Here is a 13,750-nt window from a genome sequence, read left to right on the forward strand (position 1 = left end):
TGCGTTTCTGTGCTGGGCTAATGCTAATGCTAATAATGCTAATGCGAGGATAATAAAATGGCGGCTTCACAAAACTTTTTGGGAGTTTTACGGGGCGTGGTTTGCAATCTGCCCAACCAATCAGACATAGGAACCTTTTTCTCCCTGCTCTCTAGCAGGGACTGAAAAGGGGGTGAAAAGGTTCTCATGAACTAATTTTAGTTCCGGCTCTTTTTGGTCTGAACTCAACATTTCTGAACTATATCGGAACTAAAGTGGGAAAAGTACTGCGGTGCGCCTAAGGATTTTTTTTTCCTGCACTGACAGCACAGCAGAGGGGGGCAGAGGCCGCTAAAAACACCACGACCATTGTGCCTAAACAGGCAAATATGAACAATGCCATCGTTTTAAATGAGACAATTACAATCAAAATATGAACAAAACATTTACAAGAACAACTCAATTGACCTGCTGTAGCCTAGCCTGAATGCTGATCTCTGCATCGTCGTGCACCCTCGGACAAATCCGTTACTCATCTTAGCTTTTCTACAGATGTCGCAGAACATTTTGCCGTCTTCCCTCCTCAGCCACTTAAACTCTTGCTCCCACTGAACCCGGTACTCCCGCTTGAACTCCTTGCCACTTGCTTGCCCCTCTGCCGCTGGCTGAACGTTGTCAGTTTTAGTCTTACTGGCTTGTCCTTCATCCTCCACCGCATCAATCCCTCTTTTTTCACCTCGTTTATCCACACCATCACAACTACTGGGCTCATTAAAAAAGCTTCGGACGATCAGCTGCCGTGACATTTTGCGATTGCTAAAGCCGGTTAATCAACGAGGTCAAAAACAAGACTAGACAATAGCTACTTAATATACACACACTCGCCACCAACTGGACAGGGGTGTTAATGACTAAATAATAGTTACAGACTACAGTAGAGTAGATCGCCCTCAGTTGACCTGGCCACTAAGGATGTAATATAATGTGGGCCGTTGGTGAACATTTTGGCGCTGTTCCGAGTTGTGTTCTAATCGGTCAAAATGACGGATTGCTTTCAGATTTTTCCGTCATTGTTAGAAAAAATCCGTCCCTGACGGAAAATATTCGGTTAACGCGACCTCTGGATAACTTTAGAAAACAAAGTTCCTGTTTGAAATAACTCCAGGTTTAATAATCTGTTCACAGTTAAACAGGGTTTTAATGTCAGAGATGATGCAGAAACAATCCACTGATAATCTGGAACTTTAACTTTGATCAGATGTTGAACAACTCCTTCCTCTCCCTCACAGCTCCTCAGTACTGACAGCATCTCCACTGACTCCTGGAGCACAGGGTGAGTCTGTGGAAGCTCAAACTCTCTCCCTCACACATTCACCTTCTCTCTGTTACTCTGATCAATATTCAGTCATTAGCAGAAACGGAACAAATAAAAATAACATTGTATTTGTTCAAATTCAGAAAATCATAAACACAAACAGATCAATATGAACTGCAGTCAGTGAACTGACCTGAGAGCCTCCAGTCTGCAGTTTGGACTCTTTAGTCCAGAACTCAGACGCTTCACTCCTGAATCCTGCAGAGGGTTCTCACCCAGGTCCAGATCTCTCAGATGGGAGGGGTCAGACTTCAGAGCTGAGGCCACGACTTCCCAGTGAGTTGCTGAGAGGTCACAGCCAGTAAGTCTATAATAAAACATATATTACAACATGTGTTAAAAAAAGACGAAACATTATATTGACCTCAAGATTTGACATGTTCTGATAGTGTAGTGGAGAGTTACGGTACGTCCACACAGCCGTGTTAAAAACATCTTGAAAATCTTGAAGGTGGGCGTGTCTGAAGCTTGGGGATTTTTTGCGAGCAACGCGACCAACAACCAATCACATGAATCTCTCGCCCCCGACATACAAAGCAATAGCAATGTTAAAACGAAGTAAACTGGATATAAAATCCCCAAACAGGCGAAAACCTACCAGTTTCACCCACTGTCTCTGCGACCTCCCTCCATGCCTGGTTCCTCCGGTTTGTATCCCGGTAAGTTAATAGGGACTGGTCATAAAGAACCGGGTTATTTGCTACCGCAATAACTAATTTCTCCTCCATTTTCAGGAATGTAGAAAATGAACTGCGGTGGTCTGGCTCTCCCAGCTTGCACGTGGTTTGATTGGCTAGCGCTTGTACTCTCAGATATGCATAAACGGGATTTGATTGGCTGACGCTTTCACCTCAGCTTCAAAAGTTGAACATTGCTCAACTTTTGAATCCTGAAAATCCTGGAAATCTTCGCTTTGCTTCCCACAATGCAGTTCGGCGAAAAGTGAGGCAACGTGACGTCACTCCATTCAAAGTGAATGGGCAGAAGCGTTGGAAGATTTTTTAACGCGGCTGTGTGGACGGGCCGTTAGAGATAACTCAGTGTTGGCACTAGTTTTGTGTCTATCACTAGGTTCACCCCAGTGTGTCGGCAACACATACAGATATGTGTGTGTGTGTGTGTCTGTGTGTGTGGTTTTTCCTCTAAGGGAAATAAACAAAATACAATCAATATAAGATAACTTTTGCATACATAAATAATATACATAATATTCCCAAAGCTTATAGAAATAATAGTCTAGACAAGCTATAATAAAACATGTCTCCCTTCACCTATAATAAAAAACACATTAACACATGATGTCAAACACTCATTATCAGGGACACACAGAGATTCTAAGTTAAGCTACCGCTAATGCTAACGTTCCACTTCCGGTCTTTGGACCTCCTGCAGCTTTACTTCCGGCGCACATCACCCTCTGAAACATGACGTCACCCAAAACACGTGGGTCAGCCCCTCCCCACTATGAAGACACAACTAAACAGGTATCAACTCTGTATAATATATATATATATATATATATATATATACATATATATATATATATATATAACCAGGGTTCGAGTTATAAACTGAGCTCTATGGGGGTCTTTAAAACTAACGTGTGCGTACGCACGCTCACACGCAAACATTATACACCCACCCAGGCCACTACCAGTTTTTTTTTGTGCCATTTTGATGGATTTATTTGTCAATATTTACAGCGTTGCAGCCCATAGTGATAGCCCTATAGTTTAAATCTACTACCCCAGAATAAACACATGGATGTATTTAAAAAAATGTTCAAATGTATTTAGGAACCTATCCATGTAAGATATATTTTTTTATTTTGGAGTTAAATGCATTAATCTGGTGCACTTTGAGGGGAAAATAAATAGACTAGATATGGAAACACCCATATGAAACATAACTGTATTTAAATAATCATAAAATCATAAGAACATGGCCATAACCAATAACATACCATATCCAATATTACAAAACATTGAAACTTGTTTATTTATGTATTTCCCCTCCTGAATCAGCCTAACCTGTCTCCCTCCTCTCCCCCTGCTCCTCTTAGAGGCACCAGCAAAGACTTTAAAAGTGTATCTTACCTTTTTTCTCACCTAGTTAACATTTTCTTTCTTTTTATTCATGCATATTTTTCTAATCACTATTCACTACCCCCTCAAATGGAAATATGTGTTTACATAAATGGTGACCAAACCGTTTGAGAACAACTGAGATAACTGACTAAGTTAACTTGCCCATCTAAACACTCAGAGAGTCCTTAACCTCACACTGTAAAAAAAGATCGTAATTTTACAGGAAATAACTGTACATTGTTATAGTAAGTATCATGTTTTTTTAAATAACTTGCAAAATCCTGTAAAATGACAGATATTAACTATAAATTAACAAGCCAAAACATTATTTTAAGTATTTTGACGATAACAACAAATAATGTTTATTTCCTTCTTTTTTTTTTACAGTAAATGTACTATATAATATTTACAGTATTTTTGCACTTTCAGAAAATACATGCAGATGTACGTAAAATAAAAAGTATTATCTGTAATTAAATATGTAACTTGTAATATAAAAGTGTATTACTATTATAAGACTTTAAGATATTTCTTTGTAATTTTAAGGTAAACATAAAACTGTAAAAAAAAGCATCAAATATATATATTTTTTAAATGTAACACATTTTTACATAAATCATTTTCTCAATATTCGATTGAATCCACCACAAACATAACATATCCAATGTTGAAACAAAAGTAAATAAATATGTTTTCATTAAATTCCTAACTTGTAAACATCTACAGTTGACAATATCATTAAATAAAATAAAAATCATAGAAAGTGGAGAAATCTCTGCAGGGAGGACCAAGGTTTAAACACACACTGTTATTTACTCAACAATAAGTCACAGTTATCCTTGTTTTATTTATGTGTTCTGTTGCTGTGTTTTTTTTTTCTCCATTGGTCAATGTAACCAGTAATAAACCTTAGTTTTACAGTATAATGTATGGTTTTCGGATTCTGGCAGACAGCCAGAGCTACGGCACTTGAAATAGAATTCAGCCAAAACACGGCAAACAAGTCAAGCATGTTTGGAATGAGTCCACAACACTCCTGATTGGTTAATATAAACGTAATCAAATAAACCTGCCAATGAGAACTGTCAGCGCCTGCGGGTCTCCTCCAAGCTGTCTGTATGTCTGCTGCAGGAGTTTATGGATTAATATCGGGATCGTTTTACATCTACAGGTTAAATATGAGCATCGGGACGTCAACAAAGAACAGAAGACTTGAGATCTGGTGAGTCCCGCAACTGTAATGGAGTTAATCATGTATTTAGATAATCCTTAGTTTGTGAATGTTTTATTTTGTATTTAAGGTTACGTTTCTTCTTCTAGTTAGCTGAGTTTCTTCCCGTTAAGTTGGTATGCATAATTAATAGGTTGTTAAATGTTAAGAAGCCCTGAGATGCTGTTTCTTGCAAGATGTTGGTGCTCCCGGGAAACCCGGCTTAACAGGTGGCAGCTAACATTAGCTTACAGTTTATTGCAGTGCTGCCCCCCCTCTCGTCTCCAACACGGGAGAATTACACATAAACATGCAGCGGGGTGTCACAGTGTTGTCGCCAAGTTTAATGTAAAGTTTCACAGCTTTCTTACAGCGGAATCTAGTTTGTTAATGTTCAGTAGCCAACAGCTAGCATAGCATAAACAGCTAACCGCTAATGTTCGGCTAACTTGCTAGTTAGCTCTGCTCTATATATTACAAGCTAACATGACTAGCTAATGTCACACTGTGTGAACTAAAATACTTTTTGTATTACTACATCATACATGCTTGGTCCAAATCACTGCTAAAAGTAATTATTTTTGAAAATGCATAGTAAAGAAACACTCAGCCATGCATGAAATAACATAGCAAAATAATACAGGTAATGTTTGACCCATGTTGTGCCTTAGAAGTGTAGTGATAAAAACATGATTTTTATTCAAAAAGTAAGAAAGGGAAAAATAAGAATTGGTGTTGATCCAAAACAGGTTAATTGAGGAATACCTGGAATCCTGAATGGTTAAAGTAATGTATTGCAAATATATTTACAATTAAAACTAATTCGGGTCACTTTTGACACATGTTGGTTGTATGTTGTGTAGGGATGGGAATTTGAAAGCAAATGTATATTCGACCCCCCAAAAAGTATTTTTTTTGTATTTTTTTTTACCCAATTTTTTTTCAATAATTTTTGGAACTAAAAACATACATGTTCAAATAAGTGTAGAAACCAAGTCGAATTTGTCAAATGTATTGAACTGGTGATCACAGTTTGACAGCTATAGGCCTACAGCTTTCATGTGCGGAGGCGATTCACAATCAGCCCAGCTGTAGAGAAGACCATCTCAGCTGGAACGGAGGTTGCGGGTATAGCAAGGTATAGCACAGTGGTTCCCAAACGGTGTGCCGCGAGGCAAGTCCGGGTGTGCCGTGGGATTTTGTGCAACCATACGTTATTCTTGCAATATACAACTACACAAAAATAATTATTTTTTAATTTACTATCAGTACTTTGTAGGTTTATATGTACGTAATCTGCGCGACTTGTGCGTCCACATCTCCACGTGAAGTGCTGCATAAACATGGCTGAGTCAGCGATAACTCTCGAGGGGTGGAGGTATGCCCATTACTTTGAGTTTGTCCGAAGAATAGACAGGAATGTGACGGTGAGGTGCAAACTGTGTCCAGGCCAGAAGCTGTTATCCACTGCTGGAAACACCACGTGGTCAAACCTCAACAACACCTGCAAAGAACACATGCTAAGGTGAAGCTAACGCACACGCTATTTGTTGTTTGTTTATATCACGTTTAAAGTAATACATTTATAATTTATAATTTGTAGTTCAGGACCATGGACAATGCAGCTGCCTTGCATTGACAGTTCTCTGTGCTGAATTTCTGCTGGGTTTCCTTTGCCTCATTTTTAATGTTGTGACCTGTCTGGTTTAAATGAGTGTGTTGCTGCTTTGATGAAGCCTAATTTGATAAAGTTTCAAATTAATTTCTGAAATATTTCACGAGTAATATAGTTGTCTTTGTCACATTTTATTTGGCATTAGTAAATAATTATGCACATTTACAGATATTTTACATGATATGAGTGATAACACGTGTTATAAGGGCTATTTTGCACAATAGGTGTGCCTTGAGATTTTTATTATAGATAATAATAATTATAGAAATTATATATATATATATAATTTAATTTGGCATAGTTTGACCTCTACACCGCACTCACTAACCTGGTCGAAATATTACTCCTTTTTGACGCCATGTCTGTTGTGTAGGACTCTTCTTAGTGTAAATAATTACCGGACTATGACTGGTAAAATATGTTGAATACCGGCAAAACTAAATCTCTCCAGTCAAAATGTCTATGTACTTTGCCGCCACACACGGTTGCCAAGCAGCGCTTATTGTTGTTTAGGCTGGCCACTCATGTGTCGCGAGTGTTGACAGGGGGCGGGGGAGCACGCTCATGAACTGTTAGCGCCGTAACCTCGCAACGGCTGCGGAGCGCATTTGCGCCACATTTGGTTTGAGTCTGCGTGATCTGCGTGTAGGGAGGGGCAGCAGCCATATCTTTAGCTAGAACTAGCTAGATCTGATGGATTTGGACATAAACACGAGTGAAGTATAACCGGACGCGAGAGAGAGAGAGAGATCAGCACCTGCAGCTCTGCCCGCTGTGAGGAACCGGTGAGCGGAGCAAAACACACCTTTTAGACGTCAACTAACACATTTAGCTATGGCACTGTCGTGTGTATATATATATATATATATATATATATATATATACATTGAATTATTCAATTATTCAATTTGATAATATGTAATCAACTTAGGCATCACTCCCAAAAAAATAATAATTCATAACTCATATTTGAACACATGAATAATTATTTGAATACCTGAATAATTTCGAATATTCGATTAATTGTTCCCATCCATAATGTTGTGTAACAAATGGTTAACATGACAGCTGTGATGTTCACTCTTTTGACAGAGCACCAGTGGACAGTGAGGACCATGGAAGAGAAGATGTGATGGCTTTGTGTGGAAAGCTGCTTACGCCAGCTCCTCGTCAGTTTCTCCAGGCAGCACCCAGCTATTCTTCCATCTTGCAGATGAAAATACTTTGATATGTAAGTAATGACTAACTTGTGTCTAACATAATATTGAATGTGGTTTAGTAAAGTATTTAAAAATACCCCACATTGTACATGTACAGGACAATCAGACCTTGTTCAACAAAGATCATCAGACAATTGTTTTGTCTTTGAGGTACAGCCGCAGCAGAGAGTCTGAGTTTGAAGAAAACACTAACATTTTATTTAGTGTTGTTTAATCAATCAATATTTACTGGTCTTGAATTTCCTCACTGGATTACAAAATGCTCGAATCTTATTGTCCAGGGACATTATGCAGATGTAATCACTTGAAGATGAAAATATAGGTTCAGCGATATGTACAATTTTAAGGAAATAGACTGTTAGCGGTATTCACCGAAGCTCCGCAGCTGTAGCTAGGCGCTGCTAATGGAAACTCAAGTGCTCAATTTGTTTGTCTTCGAAATCCCAGTTGTACTTCGCTAACACGCAGTGCCTGGGAGGGTGCGCTTTATTGTTCCCACCCTTACCTCATTTATGGACTAGGTCATGTTAGACAAGCAACCCAGTGGTTAGTTTTAGGGTAAGTTCCATTGTGTTTTTATTTATTTATTCACTTTAAGAGAAAGGGATTTCAGAAACAAGTCTCAAGTTTTGCTCGAGGTAAAATTAACGTGTGTGTGTGTGTGTGTTATAAGATTTAGGGGATCTATTGGCAGCTGCTGATAATAACATCCATCATTATGGTTTACTAATAGTTATCACTTCACTTCCTCCTCCAGCACCTGGACACAGCAGGAACATACGCCAGGACCCTGTTTGTGGACTTCAGCTCTGCCTTCAACATAACCCTCTGGCAGGAGGCTGCGCTCCATCAGGACCAGAACCTCTCTCCATCAGGACCAGAACCTCTCTTCATCAGGACCAGAACCTCTCTTCATCAGGACCAGAACCTCTCTCCATCAGGACCAGAACCTCTCTTCATCAGGACCAGAACCTCTCTCCATCAGGACCAGAACCTCTCTCCATCAGGACCAGAACCTCTCTCCATCAGGACCAACACCTCTCTCCATCAGGACCAGAACCTCTCTCCATCAGGACCAGAACCTCTCTCCATCGGGACCAACACCCCTCTCCATCGGGAACAACACCTCTCTCCATCGGGACCAGAACCTCTCCATCGGGACCAAAACCTCTCTACATCGGGACCGACACCTCTCTCCATCGGGACCAACACCTCTCTCCATCGGGACCAGAACCTCTCCATCAGGACCAGAACCTCTCTCCATCAGTACCAACACCATCAGTACCAACACCTCTCTCCATCAGGACCAGAACCTCTCTCCATCAGGACCAGAACCTCTCTCCATCAGGACCAGAACCTCTCTCCATCAGGACCAGAACCTATCGCCACCTCAACAAGGCCCGCCCCCCCACTGACACGTTACCTCAGCCACAACGCAGACTCTATGCATTACATAATGGAGATCACAGGATGGTAAATAATGCAATGTTTAAATATTGCTTACAGCACATATTTTATATTCTATGATTTATTGCATTCTATTTCGTAAATAGTAATAGTATGTAAATTACTGCTTTATTTTATTTCTATCTTACTATATTTTTATTACAGTGTTCTTAATATCTGTGTACTTTTTTAGATTTTTATTTGTACGACACCTAGTCAAATTCCTCGTACGTGTGAACCTACCTGGCAATAAACCTGTTTCTGATTCTGATCTGTTTGTCCTCTAGGTTGCACTGCCACGTCTACAGTAGCGCAGAATGGACAGAGGAAACATGATTGGGCCTCGAGTTTTTTGCAGCCAATATTCATTCTCCTACAAACTTGGGATAGGAGGGTGAATGAACAAGTTATCCATTGGTTGGAACCTACCATTGTTAGACGTACTAAATCCTGCACACTGCTCCTTCAAATTGACAATGTGAACATATGTCGCCATTTTGCAATTTTTGTTATTTTCAGTTGAGAATGTTTCAAAAAAAATTCAACTTACTTTTTGTTTCTACTGTTTATAAGTATGGTGTTTACATATTAAATGCTGTATTCATTTGTTGGACTATAATTCTACAAATATTTTTATATTTTAAGTTTTCAGAGTAATTGTTTCCTACAGAACATTTTGTGATGTCATTTTGTTGAACCTGTAAAAAAACAAACAGCTGTAAGATAACAGTATTCTAGCTGTAGAACTTTAGGTTTTGTATTTATTTTAGTGTTTGATCATACAAATCTAATAAAAAAAAATGTAAAACTGTTTTTCTCATCAGAACTTTATTCAAGGTATTTTAATGTAACATTTTAAGACAATGGATTTTGAAAAGAGAGGAAAGTTTCCTCTAAAAATCTTTAAGGACAATTTCTGTATACTAATTGCTTTTGCGCTTTATTTCAGTTAAAGTATTTTTACTTTAATTTTATGGTTTTTGTTTGGCAGTCATTTTGACATTTTTTTTACGGATTTTTGCACGTAGAAGTTTTAGTGCTGTAATTGTATTAAAGGTTATTGACTGTAAAAAGAGACGATAAATCTTTAAGATTACAGTGTTTTCCTGTAAAATTGTTAAGGACTATTCCTGTAAATTAATGGCTTATTCACTTTATTTCAGTTAAAGTATTTTACTTTAATTTAAGGGTTTTTGTTTGTCAGCCGCTGCTGCCAGTACTTTGACCATTTTTTTTTACGAGTTTTTTTTTTTTATTACCCTTGGCACCTGAGCTATAGTTATCAGAGGCTCTCAGTCTGACAGTAGAGCTCTCCCTCCACCTTGTTGTTGAAACATCTCCTTAAATCCATTAGCGTAGCTAGCTAGCACCAGTGCTAACAACAATACAAGTAACCGGTGCGCGCGCTCTCTCTCTCTCGCGCGCCACAGGAAACCTCGCGGTCCTCCCGATGGCCAGTCCGGGCCTGCACACACACACACACACACACACTCAGTAGCAGCCCTCTAATGCTACAAATGTAAATATGAAAAGGTTCAACTATGCACACACATCATCTCGGCTCGCGCAGCACGCTCACAGGCATAGATTGGAGGTGCAGTGCAGGCATATTGTCATTCAAGAGATCCGTAGTTCTTTTGGAAAACATGTTTTTCTTTTAGCCTATTTACCTTGTTAAAGTAAATAATACTCATTACATTGACACATGCATTATTTGTGATTCAAATAATGGTTGTTGGTAATGTATAGAGTGGCGATGTCACGCCCATCTACTTCCGGTCCATGGGACTTTATTTCGGAAAAATTATGTATTGAAGTCAATGGAGAGAGAAAACGTATCTTTCGATCCAGTTTTAATTGTGCCATGAATCACACATGATGTTTGTCAATCTTAACAAATAATTTCCATGTCAAAAAAGTCACAGTTTGTTGTAAAACTGTTGAAATATAAGACTATGAAAAATACGCAACTAGAAAGACTAAAAATCCCAGAGTCGCGTAAGTGATGTCATAACTGTTTTCCTCCACTAAGAGATAGCTCAGATCAGTGCCATATAGATATAATCTATCTATATGGCGCTGGCTAAGATAAGATAACTTTAACAAGATGCCTGTGTGCTTATTACCAGGTTGTTATCATACCAGCAGTCTTGCTCGTTCTTTCGCTTCCCGTCTTTTCAAAGGACCAGGAGTGGCTGGATCAAGTTAGCTACCTAGCTAGTAGCTAGCACGTTAGTTAGCATTACAGCCTTGTCATTTGTATTAGCCTTAATATGAAGTAACATTAATTAACCCAACATGTTAAACAGTAAGAGTAGTAGTCATATTTCGTGAACCCTTTGAAGAGTACTGTCACACCGGTGTGATCATTCTATAATACACAATTTAAGCCCGGGGGAGAAATGCTTACGCTACATTGGCGATCGCCGATCTTTTCTACTTCATGCTATCTGCACAAATGGTTGACATTAAACATTAAAAAGACCAGGCAGTTCAGAGAGAATCAAAGGAAGGCAGGCAGGCAGCTTTGAATGACATTCTTCTGGACCTGTTTCATTGTGGTGATAGTGAGGATAGTTCATCCTTTTGTTGACAAGACAGTAGTGACGGCCATCTTGGTGACGTGTGTTGTTGTGCAAGACCAGAGATGTAGTTCATTCAGCGTTTCACACAAACAAATGTGTTACTTCACAGTTTTACGACACATTCTTTTCTTTTTGACTTGCAAAATTATCTTTTAAATTGACAAACATCATATGTGTAATTCGTGGCACAATTCAAACGGGATCGAAAGATAATCTTTCTCTCTCCATTGACTTCAATACATAATTTTTTCCAAATAAGGTCCCATGGAGGTCCACCGGAAGGGGAGGGACTTCGCCACTCTATTCGCGACCCCCACAGATGTATGATTTCACTGCGTCCGTGGGAGCTCCCACATAACTTGAACCCTGTATATAACTATAACTTTGGTGCCTTTTCTACAGATAGACCTTTGCTGTTAGTGCATTTAATATAATGTATAATAATATATGATAATAGAGTGTAATGAGTTGTCAGTGTGATCTGATCACATCTGATCTGTGCTCCTGCTGTCACTGACTGTTGCCAAAAGAAACAGAAATTAAATGAATCACTTGACAATATTAGAGATGTACATATTTAAATGTTAGTTAACATTTGGATGTGAATGATGGATGAAGGATGTTTTGGCTTCTCTGAGCATCTGGACATTTATTGCGCACACAAACACAATTAACAAACCAATAAAGTTTCAATATGTTCAACTTGATACCATCAGATTTTCCCAGTATATCAGCATTAAGACATAACTCTGTTATTGGTGGGAAATTATATAGATCTGATTTTAAACTCGAACACATTGTGATCAAAACATGTGTTTAATGATAAAGAAACTACTAGAAAGTAATCATTACAAAATGGGTTGTTGCTACACTTGAGGTTTGGAGGGAAGTCTGTCGTAATCAAAAACTATATGAAGATTTAATCTTCCTGAAAGGAATGCGAACTGATCAAGACTTCCCTCCTCACAAACTTAACAAAGACCATCACATGTTTAAACTATGGGCTTCTAAGGGCTTGAGGACATTTGGACAAATGTTCGGTGATAAAGACGTGAAATCCTTTGAACAGCGTTCGTTACAATATGATTTACTGAAATACCATTTATTCAGATTCTTTCAGTGATGAGTTATCTTTCCGGCATTTAAAAAAGAGATCTTTTCATGACATCAAGCCATTGATAAAATACATGCTTACAGTTTATGACCCTGGAGTGGAAACAACATTTCTAACTAAGATGGTTCAAATATTACAATTAAAAAATCAAGATGAACACAGTATTATTAATGCAACAGATCAATGGGGAAATGAATGATCCTGCAATATACCAGTAGATTGGGAACAAATGTGCAGAAACATTCATAACACAACCAACTCAAACTAATGAAGCTTAGCGCAAGTTCAAGCAGGAAGACCAAGCTCTTTATTCATATTACACGTCACTTCTTTACCCTCTCCTCCCTCATTAAGTGATCGGGGAGGTCACTCCTCAGCTCTCACAAGCCTATCGTTGCACCCGCTAATCCCTTTATATCTGCTCTTCCCTCTTGTCAGCTGTCATTCCATGTGACAATACGCAAATGGTAGTACACTAATACTCCTCTTCCGTTAAACACTCAGGAATATATAACCTCAAGATGTCTAATTCAGACTTTTCCGACAACGAACCTTTTTCGAAGGATCTCGATCCTGGCTCCGACGTACCTCCAGAAGTAGCTTCCAACTCCTCAAACCACCGGCGCATGAGCGCCCGTCTGGCTTCCCGTGGCGGCTCACGTACGGCAGAGGCAGACTTCCTCTTCTCCCATCTACTGCAGCAGGGTATTTCTGCAGCCCCAGATCTCCCTCTCTCCCAGCTTCGGGAGCTCTCGGACCAAGTCTCCGGCGCGGTCCCCCAGCCCAAGCCAGCAGCTCCAGCCAGCTCTCCCGAGAGATCAGGGTGAGGGCGCGGGAGCAGCCGCGGGGGAAAAAGGACAAGGAAGGCGAGTCCTCCACGAGCTCGCTCGTCGAAAAAATCCACCCCTTCCCAGGCTCACCCCAGCGCCGACCAGCCCGGGAGCACCGGAAACCAGCCCCTCACGGACGTTAGCTTAGCAAATACCCTGCAATCTCTGGCAAGCTCCTTGCTGCTAATCAACGCTCGCCTCCAGTCCATGGAAAAGGGCCCTGCTGGAG

At 39.6% G+C, this 13,750-nt stretch overlaps 1 protein-coding gene and 1 long non-coding RNA gene across 12 annotated transcripts in view; one reads left to right on the forward strand and one right to left on the reverse strand.

The window, feature by feature from the left end:
* LOC117557338 (NLR family CARD domain-containing protein 3-like) overlaps positions 1-13,750 on the reverse strand; it is a 100,504-nt gene that overhangs the window by 16,892 nt on the left and 69,862 nt on the right. For all 11 annotated transcript variants that reach the window (XM_034233146.1, XM_034233150.1, XM_034233145.1 and 8 more), the window contains one exon: positions 1,488-1,661. In XM_034233146.1, the coding sequence (XP_034089037.1) occupies positions 1,488-1,661 (174 nt within the window). The remainder of the gene's footprint in view (positions 1-1,487; positions 1,662-13,750) is intronic.
* Positions 4,507-8,490, forward strand: LOC117557339. Its single transcript, XR_004570696.1, has 3 exons — positions 4,507-4,663; positions 7,419-7,557; positions 8,304-8,490. It is a non-coding gene; the product is annotated as an uncharacterized LOC117557339 (long non-coding RNA).

This window comes from Gymnodraco acuticeps, unplaced genomic scaffold (genome assembly GCF_902827175.1).
Source record: "Gymnodraco acuticeps unplaced genomic scaffold, fGymAcu1.1, whole genome shotgun sequence".
NCBI lineage: Eukaryota > Metazoa > Chordata > Actinopteri > Perciformes > Bathydraconidae > Gymnodraco > Gymnodraco acuticeps.